The sequence below is a fragment of the Fragaria vesca genome, linkage group LG7 (genome assembly GCF_000184155.1).
Source record: "Fragaria vesca subsp. vesca linkage group LG7, FraVesHawaii_1.0, whole genome shotgun sequence".
Taxonomy (NCBI): domain Eukaryota; kingdom Viridiplantae; phylum Streptophyta; class Magnoliopsida; order Rosales; family Rosaceae; genus Fragaria; species Fragaria vesca.
In genome coordinates, this window is record NC_020497.1 from 16,903,086 (window position 1) to 16,923,105 (window position 20,020).

The 20,020-nt window shown below is 39.4% G+C and overlaps 2 protein-coding genes across 2 annotated transcripts; both read right to left on the reverse strand.

Annotated features, from left to right (window-relative positions):
* Positions 1 to 6,752: 6,752 nt before the first annotated feature.
* Positions 6,753 to 12,225, reverse strand: LOC101299420 (2-oxoglutarate dehydrogenase, mitochondrial-like). The gene is made up of 9 exons (XM_004307502.1): positions 12,182 to 12,225; positions 10,281 to 11,837; positions 9,885 to 10,111; positions 9,469 to 9,801; positions 8,703 to 8,949; positions 8,477 to 8,605; positions 8,163 to 8,378; positions 7,840 to 7,963; positions 6,753 to 7,278 (listed from the first exon to the last, which is right to left on the reverse strand). The coding sequence occupies exons 2-9, from the start codon at positions 11,829 to 11,831 to the stop codon at positions 7,049 to 7,051; spliced, it is 3,057 nt and encodes a 1,018-aa protein (XP_004307550.1). The 5' UTR covers positions 11,832 to 11,837; positions 12,182 to 12,225; the 3' UTR covers positions 6,753 to 7,048.
* Positions 12,226 to 15,680: 3,455 nt separating this feature from the next.
* LOC101299709 (2-oxoglutarate dehydrogenase, mitochondrial-like) lies at positions 15,681 to 19,903 on the reverse strand. The gene is made up of 8 exons (XM_004307503.1): positions 18,368 to 19,903; positions 18,030 to 18,256; positions 17,611 to 17,943; positions 16,994 to 17,240; positions 16,785 to 16,913; positions 16,482 to 16,697; positions 16,053 to 16,176; positions 15,681 to 15,910 (listed from the first exon to the last, which is right to left on the reverse strand). Exons 1-8 carry the CDS (start codon positions 19,901 to 19,903, stop codon positions 15,681 to 15,683), a joined length of 3,042 nt encoding a protein of 1,013 aa, XP_004307551.1.
* Between the last annotated feature and the right edge of the window lie 117 nt (positions 19,904 to 20,020).

A 20,020-nucleotide genomic window follows, 5' to 3' on the forward strand; every position in this document is an offset into this window, starting at 1 on the left:
TCCATGCCTTGACCGTTTTTGGTCCCTGTTCTTCAAATCATCCCATATGAGGTCCAGGCATTCTTCAATTTTGCTGACAAAGTAATCCATTTTCATTTGTGCTCCATCATTGTAAGCATTGAAAACTGGCCTCCATTGCATTACGCCGATTTCTATGCTGTATACCTTTTCCTCCGTATCTCTCAACTCTTCCACCACAGACATCAACTTTTCTCCTGCCAGGATTGAAGTCTTCGGCATTTTGTTCAATGTCAGTAGAGACTCGGTCTCCGTAACTGCAGAGCTACTCTTCTCAATTAGGTCCCGCAATGCTTCGGTGAAAATTAGATCATGTAGCTCAGGGATTATACCCTCTGTTTTGTTCTCCAAAATGTGACGGTTTGCAACATTAAGCAGATTACTCACTCTCCGACTGAAAATGTTGGTTTCCTTTGCAGCTTCGGCTCGAACTCTTTTATCAAACGCTTCCCAGAGTGTTATCAATTCCTTCCCGTGAGCCATGAGATAGAAGATTTCACCGATCACTGTGGAAAGCCTTTTGCCGACCACCACCCCCATTGATCCTAATGCCTCCAGCATGGCAGCTCCACCCTTTCCCTCCCTAATGCAGTCAAGAACACTCATCCCTTCTCCGATGTATAGCCCACTCAACATCTTTCTGAGTTCATCAGCTAAACTCATTCCAGGTCCTGCTTCTTCTCCAATCATTTCCCCACACCTTTTCCTTTTTGTCGCCACCGGAGCAGCAGTCCTCACATTCTTCTTTTCACAAGCAAGATTAGCATGTAAACGGAGCTCCTCTAACTCACTTTCGGCATGCATTCTTGCTTCCTGAACCTTTTTCGTGGCTGAGAGCAATGCCATGGGTTGCAATTTGGGTGTCATTGCAAGTGATTTTAACAACTCGTCTGCCCTTTTTAGGTATAGGTTGAGATAATCCATTCTGCTTCTTCTATCCATCTCTGCCAACTGATTCAAGCACAGAAGGAAAGACAACAAGACTTTTAGCACAGAACAGTGGAAGTGCCTTGATCAAACGCTCCTTTCTTACAGAAACAAACCCCAAACCACCGAAGAGCTTGATCAAGAAAGAATCCCAGAACTTGAGCTTTGATCAAAAGAAACCACGGGCTTGTTACAGACTTGTTGCCCAGAACAGAGGAAGCGCCTTGATCAAGAAACGCTCGTTTCTCACCGAAACAAACCCTGAACCACCGAAGAGCTTGATCAAGAAAGAAGCCCAGAACCTGAGCTTTGATAAAAAAAAACGTACCCAGAACTCAGACGAAGGAACTTGATCAACAAAACCCAGAAACAAGCAGAAAGCAACAACTACCTATTGATGCAGAGAGAGGGGACAATGTAGGTGAAATGAAAAATGGAAGAGGACCCGGAACGTACCTATCTCCTTAGAGGATGATGATCAGCGCGCCCTATCAGAAGAAGAAAGACTTAATTTTCTTGAACGAAATATTGATTCTTGAACTTCTTGCTACGGTTGCCTCTGTAACTAGGAAAACAGAGGAGCTCGTCTGCTTTGATCATTTGGCGAGCTGTTGTTTTTTTTTTTTTGTTATAGACAAAATTCCTTTTTATCCTCGATCACTTTTTTTCGAGGGTCTAAATTTTTATTTTTTAAAAACAACTAGCCTCTTGTTTTTGGGCTCCCAGCTATTGTTTGGGTTTATGTTCTCTTAATTTTGTTTGGGCTTATGTGCTCCAAACCTTTGTTTGGGTCAAGTCTTTTAGAGATTTTATTTTTCTTTTGCTTGGACATGTGTTTTAATTGCTGAGACTATGTGTCTCTGTTTCATGTTTGTACCTCTTGTATTGTTGTGGGTCCGTTGGATCATCTAATACAATTTTACATTTTGACAAAAAAACAACAACTAGTCTCTTAACACACGCTGACAGTTGTACATGTCAATTTGCTTTTATCTTTTTGTTTTATTTAATTGAAAATAACTGCTAATGCAGATGCAGTTGGCATTCAACAAAAACTATTCTATGTTTTTATCTTCTTTTTTTGTATTTTTTGTTTTTCTTGCTTTTATATTTTGAAATTACTTTATTTTGTTTATCCTTTTATTAGTAATAATTAACCATTTGTTGATTTGTTTATTTGTTATGTTCAAAACTCCTTTATCGTGGAAATATGGGTAGTTCATAAAAAAAAGCTTCACCATGACACCAAAGATGGCGTTTGGCTTTCTAGTAGTACCTCAATTAAAGAGGGCATCTGGCTTTCTTCGTTTTGGTACCTTGAAGGGGTCTCCTCAAACAATTGGGAAAAGAGACTATTCCGAACTTTCATACCTTATTTATGGAAACTATTATTATATTAGTACCTCAAGTTGTGACCAATTTTTTGTTCCTACCATATATGATGGTGTTAATTGACTAGCCACTTGTTATATTTTGTGAGTTAATTCCGTCCCTCTTTATACGTATTGTACGTATCGTCAATTTAAATTTACGTATAACGGCAATACGTATCATCAATTTAAATTTATGTATAACGGCTTTGGTGAGTTACTTCATGCCAAAACATTATGGAAAATTTATTTATAAACCTTCCGTCCCTTTAGAATCAGTTACACAAGCTAACGAAAACCTGTAAAATTCATCCCATACCAAATTGGAAATTTCTCAAAACAATCTAAGTTATAATAACTCTTAGTTCCATTCCATGCCCAATAAATTTCTAAATCACCACAACACAATTCATTCCATAGCAGAAACGCAAACTATAAGCTGCTAAATTTACCACAATTATGAAAAAAACAACATAGAGACCTTAAAAATTAAACTTGCATAATGCAGATGTCCAAAAACCCAACCAGTATGCTGTTACAACAAAATGCTCATACTGACTTATTGCATGTTTATATTTTCACCGAGATTCTCTAATATTTCATTATGAGATAGAAGAGGCTGAGAGGGTACGTAAAGCAGCAATAGAGAGAGAGTTAAGTGAGAGTTAAGAGGAGATTGGATAAGAATTGTATGGATATGAGATTTGTTGGAAATAACGGAACTACCCATAATTACGGCATGAGCTTCGCCGAAATTGGATCAACGTCAAATAACTTAAGTACTAATGTGATATTTTTCATAAATGAGGTATAAAAGTGTAGAACGAACAATAGTTCTGGTACTGCTTAGTCGATTCTCCCGAAAAATAAAGTAATTGAAGCATGGTTATAACAAGGGAAGCCCTAATTGGCTTGACATACAAACCATCAACCTAATAAATGAAAGAAAAACAATCTTTTTCACGAATGTAATTTCCTATTTACCTATTTTCTATGTTTTTATGTGTAATGCGGCTTTACTGCTGTTTTCTGATCTTTTTCACTACCCTTCACAATGTTCCACCATTCTCTGACCTTCAACTCCAAAGATTGGAACTGACGCTGCTCATTCGCTGTTGCATCATCATCATCATCATCACCTTCTTTTTTCTCCTCCACAGCCTTTTTTAGATTTTCGTTCAATACTTGTTTTATTTTGGCTCCTGCCTCTTCCAGTTCTTGCTCATATTGCTCGACTTCATCTTCCACTGACGCATACATTCTGTCTACAAACTCCTGCAGTTCCGGTCGACATGGATACTTGTACAACACATGCAATTCTATCATTTTGATCTTAAACAGTAGACTCTTCAATCCTCTGATGAAACTCAGGAATAGCTCAGTAGTACTGTGGAGCTCTGATGGGGTCTCCATGGTTCCAACTTGATTGGGAAATTGATGTTTGATCTTCCTCAGCTCTGTGCCTGCTAAGTCCATCAGTTCCGAGTACTTCTCCACATCATCACATAGATCATCTATTTCTTTGTTTGAAGACACGTATTGTCGAAATTTTTCAACCATCACTTGCTTGTCCTCTGAGTTCATGAGTGTCATCAAAAACCAGAAATTAACAGAGTGACGACTGCAGCTACTCTTAAGCTGGTCAACTACTCGAGCCCTAATTGCGTTCAGACCCTTCAATATGTGAGACTTCTCAAACAAATCTATTACACTGATCAATTCTCCAGGATCTTCTTCAACGTCTTTCATCTCTTTCTTTCCAAATTTTACCATCAGCTCCAAAAACTCGGAATAGTTTCCATTATCACTGCTGCTACAGTCAGGAACTGGACGATCAGATTCATCATGATCATGCTTCATGTTGTTGCTCTCTCCCTTCATTCTGTGGAGTTGATTTTGGAATCGCTTCACAGATTTCTTTGATAAGCTAGCTCTTTTCTTGTTTTCTTCAACAGCTTGATCAGGACTCCGATCTCTCAATAGTGGTGGAGGCTATATTGTTCTGGTAGCAGGTCTGCTACTTATATAGGCATCCTATCCTTATCCTATATTACATAGGAGTTAAAATGAAATACGAATTCTATCCGGGCCAAGAGTCGGCCACATTTAGGAAAACTGATTTCATCCAAAATAGCCACATGTGCATGTGCACCTTTTTTGTCTAAGCGAAAATTATATGCAAGCGTCCCATCTAAGAGGGTGATGCAATTCGTTCTTATTTGAACAAATATATTTGAAGAAAGAGCAAACATGTATTTGACGGGTCTCAAGTCCAACTAGAATGCAGTTGCAATAAATCAAAACACAAAATGCTTCCGGATCAGCCAAGCAAACCTTGTATTATTGATCACAGTGAAGCATGACATTATTCTTGAAGAAAAAGAAAGATCAAAACCTTTGGCAGGACTCTTGGGCTCTTGGGCTGGATAGAATTCGTATTTCATTTTAACTCCTAGGTAATATGGGATAAGGATATAGCATGCCTATATAAGTATGAGACCTGCTATCAAAACTTTCCAACCCATATAAAATAAAGCCTTCACCACTATTGAGAGATTGGAGTCCTGATCAAGTTGTTGAATGAAACAAGATAATAAGTTGTTGAATGAAACAAGATAATAACTAGCTTATCAAAGAAATCTGTGAAGCGATTCCAAAATCAACTCCAAATGGAGGGAGAGAGCAACAACATGAAGCATGATCATGATGAATCTCATCGTCCAGTTCCTAACTGTATCAGCAGTGATGATGGAAACTATTCCGAGCTTTTGGAGCGGATGGTGAAATTTGGAAAGAAGGACATGAAAGACGTTGAAGAAGATCCTGGAGAATTGATCAGTGTAATAGATTGGATTGAGAAGTCTCACAAATTGGAGGATCTGAACGCAATGAGGGCTCGAGTAGTTGACCAGCTTAAGATTAGCTGCCCTCCACTGTTAATTTCTGGTTTTTGATGACACTCAAAAACTCAGAGGACAAACAAGTGATGGTTGAAAAATTTCGACAATACGTGTATTCAAACAAAGAAATAGATGATCTATGTGATGATGTGGAGAAGTATTCGAAACTGATGGACTTAGCAGGCACAGAGCTGAGGAAGATCAAACATCAATTTCCCAATCAAGTTGGAACCATGGCTACCCCATCGGAGCTCCACAGTACTACTGAGCTATTCCTGAGTTTCATCAGAGGATTGAGGAGTCTATTGTTTAAGATCAAAATGGTGGAATTGCATCTGTTGTATCCGTGTCGACCGGAACTGCGCAAGTTGGTTGACAGAATCTTGTCATCAGTGGAAGATGAAGTCGAGCGGTATGAGAAAGAAGTAGATGAGGCAGGAGCCAAAATAAAACAAGTATTGAAGGAAAATTTAAAGAAGTAGGCTGTGGAGGAGAAACAAGAAGGTGATCATGATGATGATGCAACAGCGAATGAGCAGCGTCAGTTCCAATCTTTGGAGGTGGAAGTCAGAGAATGGTGGAACATTGTGAAGGGAGAGTAGGAAATTACTTTCGTGAAAAAGATATTTTTTTCTTTTTGATTTATTAGGTTGATGGCTTGTACGTCAAGTCAATTACGGCTTCCCTTGTAATACCATGCCTCAGTTACTTAGTATAACTAATTATTAAGAATACCGATCAGTCTGGGTACGTACAGTACGGTTCTACGTAGATGGTGGTGCCTCTTGGCTGCGGCAATCTTTGCGACCAGATATACATGTTGATTTTTCTTGTAACATTCCGGTGATGAGCTTATTGGAGAGCCAATTCTGGAGACTTGGAGAATGTATGCCGTTCGTGGCAGTTTTCTTCTGTTGTCTAGGGTTACCGTCTTGGTAAGTTATTGGCTTTTTAGGTCGGTTAAGTCAGTCTCATTTGAGTTAGGGTTAGGGTTAAGGTTGAGTCAATAAGTTACGTTGGCGTGTCATGTTTGTGAATGTGTTTCTTCAGGAACAAATGGGAGCATTTCTAATTTACATTTTTGGACACGGTGTAGATTGTAGACGAGAGCAGTCTTTAGTCTAACTGAGACTCCATCTTACTTTAAGATTCTGCATTGGTAACAAATCACTGAGACTTTCTCACTTTCGTTTTTAGCAATCCATAGATGAAACAATCCATTATTAAACCAAGTTTAGGTGAGGAGATATACGCCATTGAGGTGGACATCTGTGAAAGATTGACATCTGTGGTGGATGAATTAAGAAATATGGAGGAACAGATATACGCCATTGAGGTGGGCATCATTGAGTGGAGACCGGGTTTTCAATGCGTACAACAATGCAGCAGAAATGAGAATGGATAGCTTTGTTGGTAAAGTTGGAAGACAGCCTTCACTACTTGTGGGATGGTTTGAAGTCAAAAAGGGTCAAAGATTGGGGAGTGAATCTGTTATTCCATTTCAACCAATGATGATACCATGTTGTACTCAAAGATTCCTTGAAAGTGTAAATAAATAAATAAACAAACAAACAGAAATTCAAAGTTACCAAGCCTTGTGTTATTACAAAACAGCTTCACATTATTCTCAACCAGAACAATCAAAACTAGACATGCTATTAACTTGCATGGGAATGATGGGATACCATGGTGGCTAGATGATCAAAATATAGCAATAGCAATTGTTTTGAAGCAATTGTTTTGAATCAACAGATTCAGGACATTTCATATAGTATCTAAGCAAATACATTATTGTATGATTTCCAGCAGTCAGAGTCCCCTACTCCAATCAATTTAATCTATTGGCTCCGGCTGCACTGCTTTATGCACAATGTCTGCTTGTTCCTTGAGGTGAACTTGATAGAAACCAGTGGCTGTTGCAGCAGATGGAGCGCGGCCAATGTATTTGATGTCATCGATAGTTCCTCTGCTCAATGACTTCATGGCGGTGCATAGGCGAGGCGCAATGTAGTTGTAGGCACCCATGTTCATTGGCTCTTCCTGGCACCAAACTATCTCAGCATCTGAAGGAATCAGACAACAATATTTGTTAATAGCATGATATCATCTCCATGAGCACACCACTAATCCAATCATACCACAACTTGTAATTTTCTTTCAACCATAGAATGATTTGGAAAAACGAACTACCAGTACCCCTGCTTATGTCTGCTTTTAGAGCAGATCAATCACAAGTCTATCACCATTTCTAGATCCTCATACTTATCCAATCCATTCAATTACTGTACCCAAAATTATTTCTACCTATGAAGATTGAGGCTGGAATAATTGGTAATTTCAATAATCACACACTGTGTACTATAGGATTTGAGAAACAAATACAAGCTACTAAAGTCTATGAACAGACATGACAAGCCTCACAGTACAGCCCCCTTGCATACATGGTAGGTGGATTTTCACAAGTTGATAAGGCTTCTAGAGAACGATTATGATGCAACTACTGGAACAGAATAAGTTTTACTATAAAATGAAGTCAATGGAGAAGATGGCATGTATATAGACAAAGAGCAGAGATATCAGTTAATAGAGGTAGTTGCTTTCAAAACGCAGGTCTAAGGACTTACTTGGATATCGCTTCAGCTCTCGCTGGATGAGGTCATATGGGAAGGGACAAAGCTGTTCCACTCTACATATTGCAACATCCTTTGCACTGGCCTTTCTTCGCTCTTCATCAATCTCATAGTAAATCTGAATCAAGAGAAAACTTAGAATGCAGACCAGCCCACACAATATAATAAAGCTTTTATCCCGTGGGTAAGGTTATATACTTTTGTTGGTTAGTATAGCTCATACGTCTGTATATGAGTTTACTGACCCTTTTATTTATGTTGCCAAAAAGAATGCCTATCGATTACTTTGTGCAGGGAGAAATGAAGGGACATAATACCTTCCCAGAGCAAAGAACAAGTCTTCTAATACCCTCCTCCAGATCAGAGTGGTCATTTTGATCTTTAATGAGGCGTTTAAATCTGGTTCCCTGCTTGTCAAAACCTGGGTGGCCTTGAACATCATCAAACTCAGATAAATTTGATTTGCAGTCCTTGTGCCGAAGCAAGTTTTTAGGAGCCATCACAACAAGAGGCTTGCGGAAATCCCTGTTTATCTATGTCATGAGCCAAAGAGAAAAAAAGAAGGCATAAGAACATGCATGCAGAAACACAATGCTGAACAATGAACAAAACTGAAATATATTTTACTCACCTGACGACGCAGGACATGGAAATAATTAGCAGGAGTGGTCACATTCACAACCTGCCAATTGCATTCCTGAATTTGCTTCCTAAGTGTAGGATCCATCTCAGGTATGACATAAGGATTGTCATCACTCATCTGTCATGCCATTAGTGTAAATTTGATTAGCTGAGGATTAAACAAATGCTGAACACAATTTTCCACCAAAGAGAAGATAGTAAGGGATTTGAACGACCTGAAGAAAACGCTCCAATCTTGCACTAGAATGTTCAGGTCCCTGACCATCATAACCATGTGGAAGCAGTAAAACAAGCCCAGTTTGGCGAAGCCACTTTGACTCCCCGCTACTCAAAAACTGATCAAAAATAACTTGAGCCCCATTTGCAAAATCACCAAATTGAGCTTCCCAAATCACCAATGCATTTGGATTCTCCATCGAGTAGCCCAATTCAAATCCAAGAACACCAAACTCCGACAGTGAGCTGCATACAACATCAGAATCAGCTATAGCAGAGACATGCTTAGTAGGAAGGGATAATAGTTGGGTCCACTATATTTTCACCAAGCCATCCAAAATCTCTCATGCCTAGAGGCCAAATTGATTTAGACCCAAGTTTTGTCACACAATAGGCATATATTCTAGAAATCAAGGGAGATATGGTTTATACTAGTACAAATTGAACTGTAAAGGTTATAATAGAATGTTGTACACTGGAATAGAGATTCAATGAAGCTTTCCTGGCCCATAAATCATTACTTGGGTTAACAAATTATAAAGGGATATTAATTCATCTTACAAATTTCGCAAATCATATTAATGCACAACACAAGCTGCTGCTAAAGGGGGATATAATGGAGCAGCATCCCAAGGATTTTTTTTTCAAGCCATAAGATCCAGAGAGCAATAAAATCATTCTGGGAAATATACTCATAGAGTAACATTACAATGATACCTACAGAACTAAAAGAAGAGAACACAAAATAAAGTAATCACTCATTACCTGTTGCTAACTGTAAACATCTCCTCATCTTGGTTCGCAATAACATGGTCCAGAGGGCAATACCTTTCCCCTGTTTCCTGGTCGTGAAGTACAGAATGTCGATGACTAAATGTACCTCTCTCAACATCCTGTCCACTCAATCGTACATGGTTACCTTCTACTAGCAGTGTAGCAAAGGCAAGTGCTTCTCCAACGGCCCAGTCAATGCCTTCACCAGTCTCAATCATTTGTGCACGTTCTCCATATACCTTCTTTACTGCTCTGTGAGGCTTAAAATTTTCTGGTAGGGCTGTGATTGCTTTACCAACATTCTTCAAAATCTCGGGTTTTACACTGATAATAGCATAGGGAATTAATCAAAATAAAATAGCAAAGAAAATCACAGTTTAGGTGAAACCGATAGACAAAGTGCATACCCAGTATTACGGATACGAGAAAGCTGTTCTGGTGACTTGAACCCGGACCAATGGGATGAAAGCCAGTCCCTTCTTTGAGGAACGTAATCTTTGCTAGCTAAGAACTCTTCATTTAGGATAGTAGTAACCTTGCTCTGTATCCTCTCAATATCTTCTTGTGTCACCTGTCCAGACTCTAAAAGTTTGTTTTTGTAAATAGTTAGAGGGTTTGGATGATTCCTGATAACCTGTTACAAACATATAAAGTTGAACAAAAAAAAAATAGTCAGGAATCTGCTTTACCCATATCAAGTGCTGCACAGTAGTAACATATTAAAACAACGACGCAGAACAGTTTAGTTGGTTTGAAGATTTATCAATAGAACATATCAAGTTCCAACAAATTGGAGAGCATACCTTGTACATTTTAGGCTGCGTAAATGATGGCTCATCAATCTCATTGTGCCCAAAGCGACGATAACACACTAAATCAACTACAACATCAGAATGGAAAGTCTGGCGCCACTCAGCTGCAAGCTCACAGACATGAACGACTGCCTCCATGTCATCAGCATTAACGTGCAAAATAGGGGCGTTCAATGCTTTAGCAACATCAGTGCAGTACTCTGAAGATCTACCAGACATTGGGTCAGTTGTGAAGGCAACTTGGTTGTTCACCACAATGTGTATAGTCCCACCGGTGGTGTAATTAGGAAGAGCACTAAGATGCAGAGTCTCATAGACCACTCCCTGTCCAGCAAAGCTACCATCTCCATGAATCAAAACCCCCATATTCTTGGTTCTGTCCACATCATTTGAATAATATTGCTTTGCTCTAGTTTTCCCAACAACAACTGGATCCACGGCTTCCAAGTGACTTGGATTTGCAACTAGAGAGAGATGAATTCTCTTCCCACCTCTAGTCGGTCGATCATAAGAAGTTCCCAAGTGATACTTGACATCACCAGTCCCTGTGTAGAGTCCAACTTCATCTACCGGCTTTGTGCCACCACTGAATTCACTAAATATCTGACGCAAAGGTTTTCGGACAACATTACCCAATACATTCAGTCTTCCTCGGTGTGGCATTCCAATAACTATGCTCTCAACCCCACGATCTGCTGCCCTATCAAACATCTCCTTCATACCAGGAATGAGAGTTTCACAACCTTCAAGCCCGAACCTCTTTGCTGTTGTCCACTTTGTGGCCAAGAAGTTCTCAAACTGTGTACTCCAAATAAGCCTGTCAAGAATAACCTCACGGCGCTGCCGGTTATACTGCATCGTCGTAGGGGTCTCAATCTTATCCCTCAACCAGTTACATTTGTTTCTATCAGCAATATGCATATACTCATACCCAATGCTCCCACAATAGGCCTGCTCAAGCCGAGTCAATATGGACCTAAGGGTCTGCACTGGACGATTCTCAGAAAGAAACCCAGCCATCCTCCAAACCCCCAAAAAGAACTCCCTGTCAAGATCAGCCTCAGTGAACCCATATAGCGCAGGGTCCAAATCATCGGGGATATCCCTCTGCTCCAAGCCCAAAGGATCTAGTTTAGCCTTCATATGACCATTAACCTGGTAAGCCCTCACAAGCAGCAACAGTCTCATACTCTCCTGAATAGTCTGCCCCGAAATCCCAGGCGACGTAGAGGCCTGCCCCACAAAGTTCCTAAAGAAATTATCCCACGACTCATCAACGCTATTGGGGTCAGCTTCCCAGGCCCTCTGAAGTCCTTCCAAATACACACTGCTGGTCCCATCCAAAAAACTATCAGTAAGCCTAGAAAGCGGCACCGGCCTAGGAACCGGCGCAGCCTCCGCCTTGGACTTGCATATTGTGGTGTGCAAGTACCGATTCTGCGCCGGAACAACACTCCTTGTCACATTGTAGGATCCGCTAGTCGATAACGACCTCCTAACGGCAAGCTTTGCCACACCAGCCCCTGCTCTAAACCACCTCATAGCTACCTACCGCAAATTTAACCAAACAAAACCACAAAATTTCACTTCCTGATTGTCAAAACTGAATCATAACCAAAAACCTGTACAAATTAACAATCACAAAAGTAAAAACTCGTAGCACATACACAGTAACACAGATTCTAAGCTTATGAACTTAGAGTGAACACAGAATCACAGTGAAAAATGAGATCACATACTTCAATTCCCAAACGATGATAGAAACAACTACAAAAACTGATCTATATGAGCTTTGAAATCGATTCGAAATCAGATAAAACGAAACTGTTGCAGGAATAAAGGAATAGCGAAAAAAAGAGAGCTGGAAATCGATGAAGGATTAGGAGTAGTACCTGAAGGTAAGACTGATGGCGAAGAGAGAGAAAGAAGAGACGGGAACCCTAATAATCGGTTTATATGGGGGCGAAGGAGGTGGGTCGGTGATTTTGTGTGAAGCTTCTATACCCAATCAATTTTTTCTTTTTCTTTCCTTCCTTTATGTATTTTGTTCTGGTCAATTGTCTGAAAACGATATCTCAGTTGAGTACTTTTCAATATTTTACTGTGGATGGGTTGGCTAAAATGCCCATTTCGGATTCTGTCGATTCATTTCCATTCAAGGATACAATAATTAATGCAAACAAATACCATAGAGGCCTAATTTGAGTAAGTAAATCTATGCAGATAGAAACAGATCGGTAATCGAAACAAAAGTACGATAGTCATTTGATTTAAATCAAACGACATAGAATAACCATAAGAACCAAAAATCATCTAGTTCTGTTTGATACAGTAGTGTTCATTTAGTCACTAGTAATTGACCAAATTGATTAAGAGATTCATAGTCAGTCATCGTTGAATTATTTTTAAGTTGAGTTGTTTTGTTTTCGACCTTTAGATGTAAATCTAACGGGTGACTGACCATGAATCTTTTGATTAATTACTGACCAAGTGAACACTACTGCAGTTTGATATAGTGAAACTTGGTCTTGTGAAACTAAGTCAGAGGTTGTGAGTTGAATGATAAATTTCATCTTTCCAAATGTTTTCCTTTTTGTTCAATCGTGATAGGTCAGCTTCCATAGAACCCAAGTAAAAATCCTCATGAAAATCTTGTTTTAATTACTGTAAAAAAGAAATCTTGTTGTTCTGATTCTTCACCAAAGTTGGATTAAGAGGGCGGGCCCAAAATTTATTCTTTCTTCGTCTTTTGGATTTCTGGCTAATTGTTCCTTTCTTCTTCTAGTTTGCCTTTTCTAAAGCTGCTTCTCCGTAACATTAGGGAGGAGAAAGGAAGGTTTTTCTTTTTCTCTGTTGATCAAGTTGGCCGAACTTGGACTTTTCAAGCTGAGATAACATTCTGGAAGAAGCAAATGACTAAATCCCCACAAAATTCAATAACTTAATTTATGAATTTACATTATAAATGTCACAGGTTTAGATCTCAGTAATATAATGTGGAAATGTGGATGATGGAGTGGGAAATAAAAATTAAAGAACATGGTAGTAGTCAGCGACTGAACTATTCCTTCTATTGTTAAAATGATCTGTTTTTGAATATGAGCTATATGATCATTATAATGGATTGAAAATAGACGTGCTATACTGTATGATATCATTTAGATTAGGCAAAGGAAGCACCTAAGCTTTTTCTTGACAAAGAAGCAAGCCTGATTATCTGTCTACATCAAGACAAGCAACACAGCTAGCTGACTTGTGCAGCTTACTAGCCTCAGACCACCTGCCTCCATTTTCGTGTTCATTCAACTGATTCGAGTGTTTGAGGCCGAAACCATGACAGATAAGAGGAGTAATGTCCATCAACATTTGAGAGTGGAGTTGTGGAAATAAAAGGTTTCCACTTTGGATGGCATAGGACCACTGACTTTGAAATGCCCCTGGAATCAAAATCTGCAATCTCTGCTTCCAATTGAAAAGAAAACCTCCTCCACATTCATGCTTGTCTTTGCACTCTGGAGCATTATAAAGGTCCTAGAGGGAGGGGGGGGGGGGGGCCCAATTTTCATTAACTTCGAGGATACTAATAACTTATGTTATCGTAAATTCACATGATACGAGATTTTAAGAAACAACATAAAGATATTTTTTACTCACAGAAACCCTGAATGCAAGGAGAAAAACTACGTGTCTCTAACTCTTGAGAGACAAAACTTTCCACTAAGTTGAAGTAACCTCTTACGAGAATAATATTTCTAGTGATACACTACCACAGTGCTATCCTTCCTAGTCCCAAACTAGTCTAGACTTATTCCCTCTCTTGTTTCTAAGCACTTACAACATGGAACACTTTCAGAAGCCTTGTTCGTGAATTCAACTAACCAATAACAGATTCAACCTTGAACGCTTCTTCGGTTGGTTGCACTACACATCCCTCATGGTATGCAACATGATATAAGTTGATGAAAGAAGTTTTGAGTTCAATCTTTAAGGTTTACACGAAGAAGACTTAGAGCAGCATGAACAATACAAGCTAAAACTAGACTCAACAAAGAAAACGTAATAAGACAAATTTCAACAATCATTGAGCAAAGCCAAAGCTATAGATATATATAGGTAGACAAGGCATCAAAGATGATGCAAGCTAACCTCAACATGTTTCAGAAAGGTTTTGGACATAAGTGTTTGGCTACAATACTGAAAGTGATGTATCCAAATGGAGAGTTAACATAAGAAATCTCAATAAGACAAAGATACCTTCCTTAAAACATGAATGATTCCAAACAAGGAGCAAAGAGGTTTCAAACCCTCTTACTCAGTCCATTAGTGGACCATGACACAGCCGATAACGACTGGTCTTTGAAACACACAGGGACCAGCTATGTATAAGATAATGTATCATAAAATCCAAGCTGGAGCCTTGAGTAACAAACTATTTGGTCACGGGTTGGCATAACAAAATATCTCAACCTTTAGACTTGTGTGAGCGCTAAAACTCTTCCCACAAAACTCAGTTGTCAATTTGAAATTGAAAATCAGATCAAGACAACAAAAGACTTAGTCTTAGGATAGCAAGCGAAGCTGCTAACCTCTGTGAAAAACATATGATATGCATATACATGTTTTACCTAAAACCATAAGGGATGTTAGTGACTTCTGCAACTTGTTCTTGTTCAGATGACAATAAGTGTTTTACATGGTAAAGGATTGCCAATTATCCTTATATCTTCATCAAAACAGTTCCTGATCGAGTAATTGTACAGACATACAAAGCAAGCAATTAACACAACTCAAACTAAATTGAACCAATCAGAACACACACAAGACTTGAAAAGTAGAAAAGAAGCATAGCAAGAAAGTAGCAGAACATGGGGATTACATCATCCAAGCCATTTTAAAAGTGATAGTCCGAAGTTCCACGCATTGCCGAGGAGTTGGAAAACAGCATCCAATGGAAGAATCGCCCCTAGAGTTGGAAAAAAGATGTGTTGAACTTGTCTTAATTTCATTTCATTCACCTTGATTTCTATGTCACTCAGCTCTGTCCCAAACTTGATGAATTGTTTCACATATTGCAATGCGCATTGCAGTTCTAATGCCTCTTAATCCAACTAATAGTGATAAGTTCTTCAACAAGAAAGAGCAAACATATATTTGACTGATCTCAATTCCAACTAGAACGCAGCTGCAATAATCAAAACACATAATGCTTCCGGAGCAGCCAAGCAAACATTGTGTTATTGATCATAGTGAAAGCTTGACATTATTCTTGAAGAAAAAGAAAGATCAAAACCTTTCACATGCCTTGATGACATGATCAGTACTGTATAAGAATCTATGCAGGCAAATTTGGTTTTGGATAGATACAGACAGGCTTTAATCAATTAATTAAATTTAATCAATTGGCTGAGGCTGCAGCGCTTTTTGCACAAGCTCAGCCTGTTCCTTGAGATGAACTTCATAAAAACCGGTTGCTGTGGCAGCCGATGGAGGACGACCAACATATTTGATATCATCAGCAGTTCCTCTGCTCACTGACTTCATGGTGGAGCACAGTCGAGGTGCAATGTAGCTGTACGCACCCATGTTCATCGGCTCTTCCTGGCACCAAACTATCTCAGCATCTGAAGGAATCAAACAACGAGATGTGTTAAACTCACTATATGAATTCCAAGATCACAAAATGTTAATCCAACTTAAGCATGGACTTGTAATTTTTGCTCACAAACTTATTCTGATAAACAAATTTTTAGTATAACTACTTACTAGGATATCGCTTCAGCTCTCGCTGAATGAGGTTATAAGGCAAGGGGCAAAGCTGTTCCACTCTACATATTGCAACATCCTTCGCATTAGTCTGTCTTCGCTCTTCATCAAGCTCATAGTAAATCTGCATGCGCGAAAAATGAGAATACAGAACACGCCACAAGATATTATAAGCTCTTTCTTCCTTGGTTAAGGTAGAATGTATATCTAGTAGTCAGCACAGTATGTATGATCTATTCCTCTCAGCTTCCAATATTTACATTTTCCAGAGTCTGCTTAACAAAAGCATACTAATTTTTCTTGTTTTTGCCAAATAAAGCTTATTGATTTCTTTACTGGAAAAAATGATGTACCTAGAAGTCAATATGATGTATACAACAGAAGCCAACATGATGCATACCAACGACAATATGATACACAATACAATACCTTTCCGGAGCAAAGAACAAGCCGTCTAATACCCTCCTCTAGATCAGAGTGATCATTCTGGTCCTTTATAAGGCGCTTAAATTTGGTCCCCTGCTTATCAAAACCTGGGTGGCCTTCAACATCATCAAACTCAGATAAATTTGATTTGCAGTCTTTGTGTCGAAGCAAGTTTTTAGGAGCCATCACAACAAGAGGCTTGCGGAACTCCCTGTGTATCTAAGTAATGTGCAAAAAAAAAAAAATAAAGAACATGCACAAGCTTTTCCTAATGCTGAACAATACTCATAACAACGGATTTACTACCTGACGACGCAGGACATGGAAATAATTTGCAGGAGTTGTCACATTCACAACCTGCCAATTACATTCCTGAATTTGCTTCCCATGTGTATCATCAATCTCAGGTATGAAGTTCGGATTGTCATCACTCATCTGTCATGCATTAATGGAAATTTGTATTAGATGAGGATCCATACCAGACTACTGTCAAATGGGAGGGGATATTCGATTACCTGAAGAAATCTCTCTAATCGGGCACTTGAATGTTCAGGTCCCTGACCAGCATAACTGTGTGGTAGCAGTACAACAAGGCCAGATTGACGAAGCCACTTGGCCTCCCCACTACTCAAAAACTGATCAAATATAACTTGAGCTCCATTGGCAAAATCACCAAATTGAGCTTCCCAAAGTACCAACGCATTTGGATTCTCCATCGAGTAACCCAATTCAAATCCAAGAACACCAAACTCCGAAAGTGAGCTGCATATACAGTCACAATTAGCTAGTATAGAGACAAATTCAAACATGACCATCATTTCCAACGAACACTAATGTCACCAATCATGTTCTCCAATGTTATCAGGTCCTCCTCAAAGGGGACAAAACTTGATCCATTTTTATTTGGACCTAGCAATTTAAATTCTCATTTATCTTTAGTGATGCCAAAACCATGTATTTTGGCACAACACTTGTACCAGTGATAAAACATACAACAAAGAAGGATCATAATCTTTCTTTAAAAACAACATACTTAGATGAGTTGTATCAACCTAAGCACAGAGTTAACACTGAAGTTGTTTTTAAGGGCGAGAACACACAAAAAAACGGAGAAGGAAAAATCACTCATTACCTGTTGCTAACTGTAAACAATTCCTCATTTTGGTTCGCCAAAACATGGTCCAGAGGGCAGTACTTCTCCCCTGTTTCTTGGTCATGAAGTACAGCATGCCGATGACTAAACGTACCTCTCTCGACATCCTGACCACTCAGTCGAACATGGTTACCTTCTACAAGAAGTGTAGCAAAGGCAAGTGCTTCTGCAACAGCCCAATCTATGCCTTCACCACTTTCGATCATTTCTGCACGTTCTGCATATACCTTCTTTACTGCTCTATGAGGTTTAAAATTTTCTGGTAGAGATGTAATTGCTTTGCCAACATCCTTCAAAATCTCTGGTTTTACCCTGAGCATAAGTTTTTGTATAAAATTAGAATAACTAAGAAAATCAGAAACAACCTTATATTAATTGATAGGAAAAAAGTGTTCTACCCAGTGTTCCGGATACGAGAAAGTTGTTCAGGTGACTTGAATCCAGACCAATGAGATGCAAGCCAATCCCTTCTTTTAGGAACATAATCTTTACTAGCTAAGAACTCTTCGTTTAGAATTGTATTAACCTTGTTCTGTATCCTCTCAATATCTTCTTGGTTCACTTGTCCAGATTCTAAAAGTTTGTTCGTGTAAATAGTTAAAGGGTTCGGATGATTCCTAATAACCTGTAACCATATACAACAAGTGAAATAAGAATGTCAGTAATAGCAGGCAATACGGTAATGCTTATGAAATTTATCATGACGAGTTTTAACAAATGGGAAATAAGGGATAACCTGGTACATTTTAGGCTGCGTAAATGATGGTTCATCTAACTCATTATGTCCAAATCGACGATAACACACTAAATCAACTACAACATCCGAATGGAATGTCTGGCGCCACTCAGCTGCAAGCTCACAGACAGAAACAACTGCCTCCATGTCATCAGCGTTTACATGGAAAATAGGGGCGTTCAAGGCTTTAGCTACATCAGTGCAATACTCTGAAGATCTGCCAGACATTGGATCAGTTGTGAAGGCAACTTGGTTATTCACCACAATGTGTATAGTCCCACCAGTGGTGTAATTAGGAAGAGCACTAAGATGCAGGGTCTCGTAAACCACTCCTTGTCCGGCAAAGCTACCATCTCCATGAAGCAAAACTGCCATGTTCTTGGTCCTGTCCAAATCATTTGAATAAAATTGCTTTGCTCTTGTTTTTCCAACTACAACTGGATCCACAGCTTCCAAGTGACTTGGATTTGCAACCAAAGATAAATGAAGTCTTTTCCCACCTCTAGTGGGTCGATCATAGGAAGTTCCCAAGTGATACTTGACATCACCAGTCCCTGTGTATAACCCAGCTTCCTCCACTGGCTTTGTACCACCACTGAATTCACTAAATATCTGACGCAAAGGTTTCCGTACCACATTACCCAATACATTCAGTCTTCCTCTATGAGGCATTCCAATGACTATGCTCTCAACCCCAAGATTTGCTGCCCTATCAAACATCTCCTTCATGCCAGGAATGAGAGTTTCACAACCTTCAAGCCCAAACCTCTTTGCAGTTTTCCACTTAGAGTGCAAGAAGTTCTCAAACTGTGTGCTCCAAATAAGCCTGTCAAGAAAAACCTCACGGCGCTTCCTATTGTATAGCATCATTGTTGGAGTCTCAATCTTTTCTCTCAACCAGTTACATTTGCTACGCTCCGCAATGTGCATGTACTCATACCCAATGCTCCCACAGTAAGCCTGCTCTAGCCTAGTCAATATAGACCTAAGAGTCTGCACCGGACGATTCTCAGCCAAAAACCCAGATATATTCCAAACCCCTAAAAAGAACTCCCTATCAAGATCAGCCTCAGTAAACCCATATGAAGCAATGTCCAACTCATCTGGGACTTGCCTCTTCTGCAATGCCAAAGGGTCCAACTTAGCTTTCATGTGACCACTAACCTGATAAGCCCTAACAAGCAACAACAAACGCATACTCTCTTGAATGGTCTGCCCCGAAACCCCAGGCGACGTAGAGGCTTGCCCTACAAAGTTCCTAAAGAAATTGTCCCAGGACTCATCCACACTGCTCGGATCAGCCTCCCAGGCCCTCTGAAGCCCCTCTAGGTAAACACTATTGCTTCCATCCAAGAAACTATCACTCAGCTTGGAAAGCGGCACCGGACGAGGAACCGGTGACGCCGCTCTTACCTCTGCATACTTGCACATTGTGGTGTGCAAGTATCGATTTTGCAAATAAACCACATACCTATTCGATAGTGATCTCCTAATCGCAAACTTTGCCACACTAGACCCTGCTCTAAACCACCTCATATCTACCCACCAAAGCAGAAAAAAGCTTCAAAATTTAATCCAATATCAAACCTGAATCATGATGGAATATGTTCTTGATCAATGAATCAAAACGTGTAAAATTAGAATTAAAGTAAA

What these genes read in the sequence shown, in the direction of transcription:
- LOC101299420 (XM_004307502.1), bottom strand. Translation starts at nt 11,831, where the DNA reads ATGAGGTGGTTTAGAGCAGGGGCTGGTGTGGCAAAGCTTGCCGTTAGG. An exon ending in CGCAGCCTAAAATGTACAAG is followed by an intron (nt 10,112 to 10,280) that starts GTATGCTCTCCA and finishes TGTTTGTAACAG; the next exon opens with GTTATCAGGAATCATCCAAA. An exon ending in AGAGCTGAAGCGATATCCAA is followed by an intron (nt 7,279 to 7,839) that starts GTAAGTCCTTAG and finishes TGATTCCTTCAG; the next exon opens with ATGCTGAGATAGTTTGGTGC.
- LOC101299709 (XM_004307503.1), bottom strand. Translation starts at nt 19,903, where the DNA reads ATGAGGTGGTTTAGAGCAGGGTCTAGTGTGGCAAAGTTTGCGATTAGG. An exon ending in CGCAGCCTAAAATGTACCAG is followed by an intron (nt 18,257 to 18,367) that starts GTTATCCCTTAT and finishes ATATGGTTACAG; the next exon opens with GTTATTAGGAATCATCCGAA. An exon ending in TCCATGTCCTGCGTCGTCAG is followed by an intron (nt 16,698 to 16,784) that starts GTAGTAAATCCG and finishes CACATTACTTAG; the next exon opens with ATACACAGGGAGTTCCGCAA.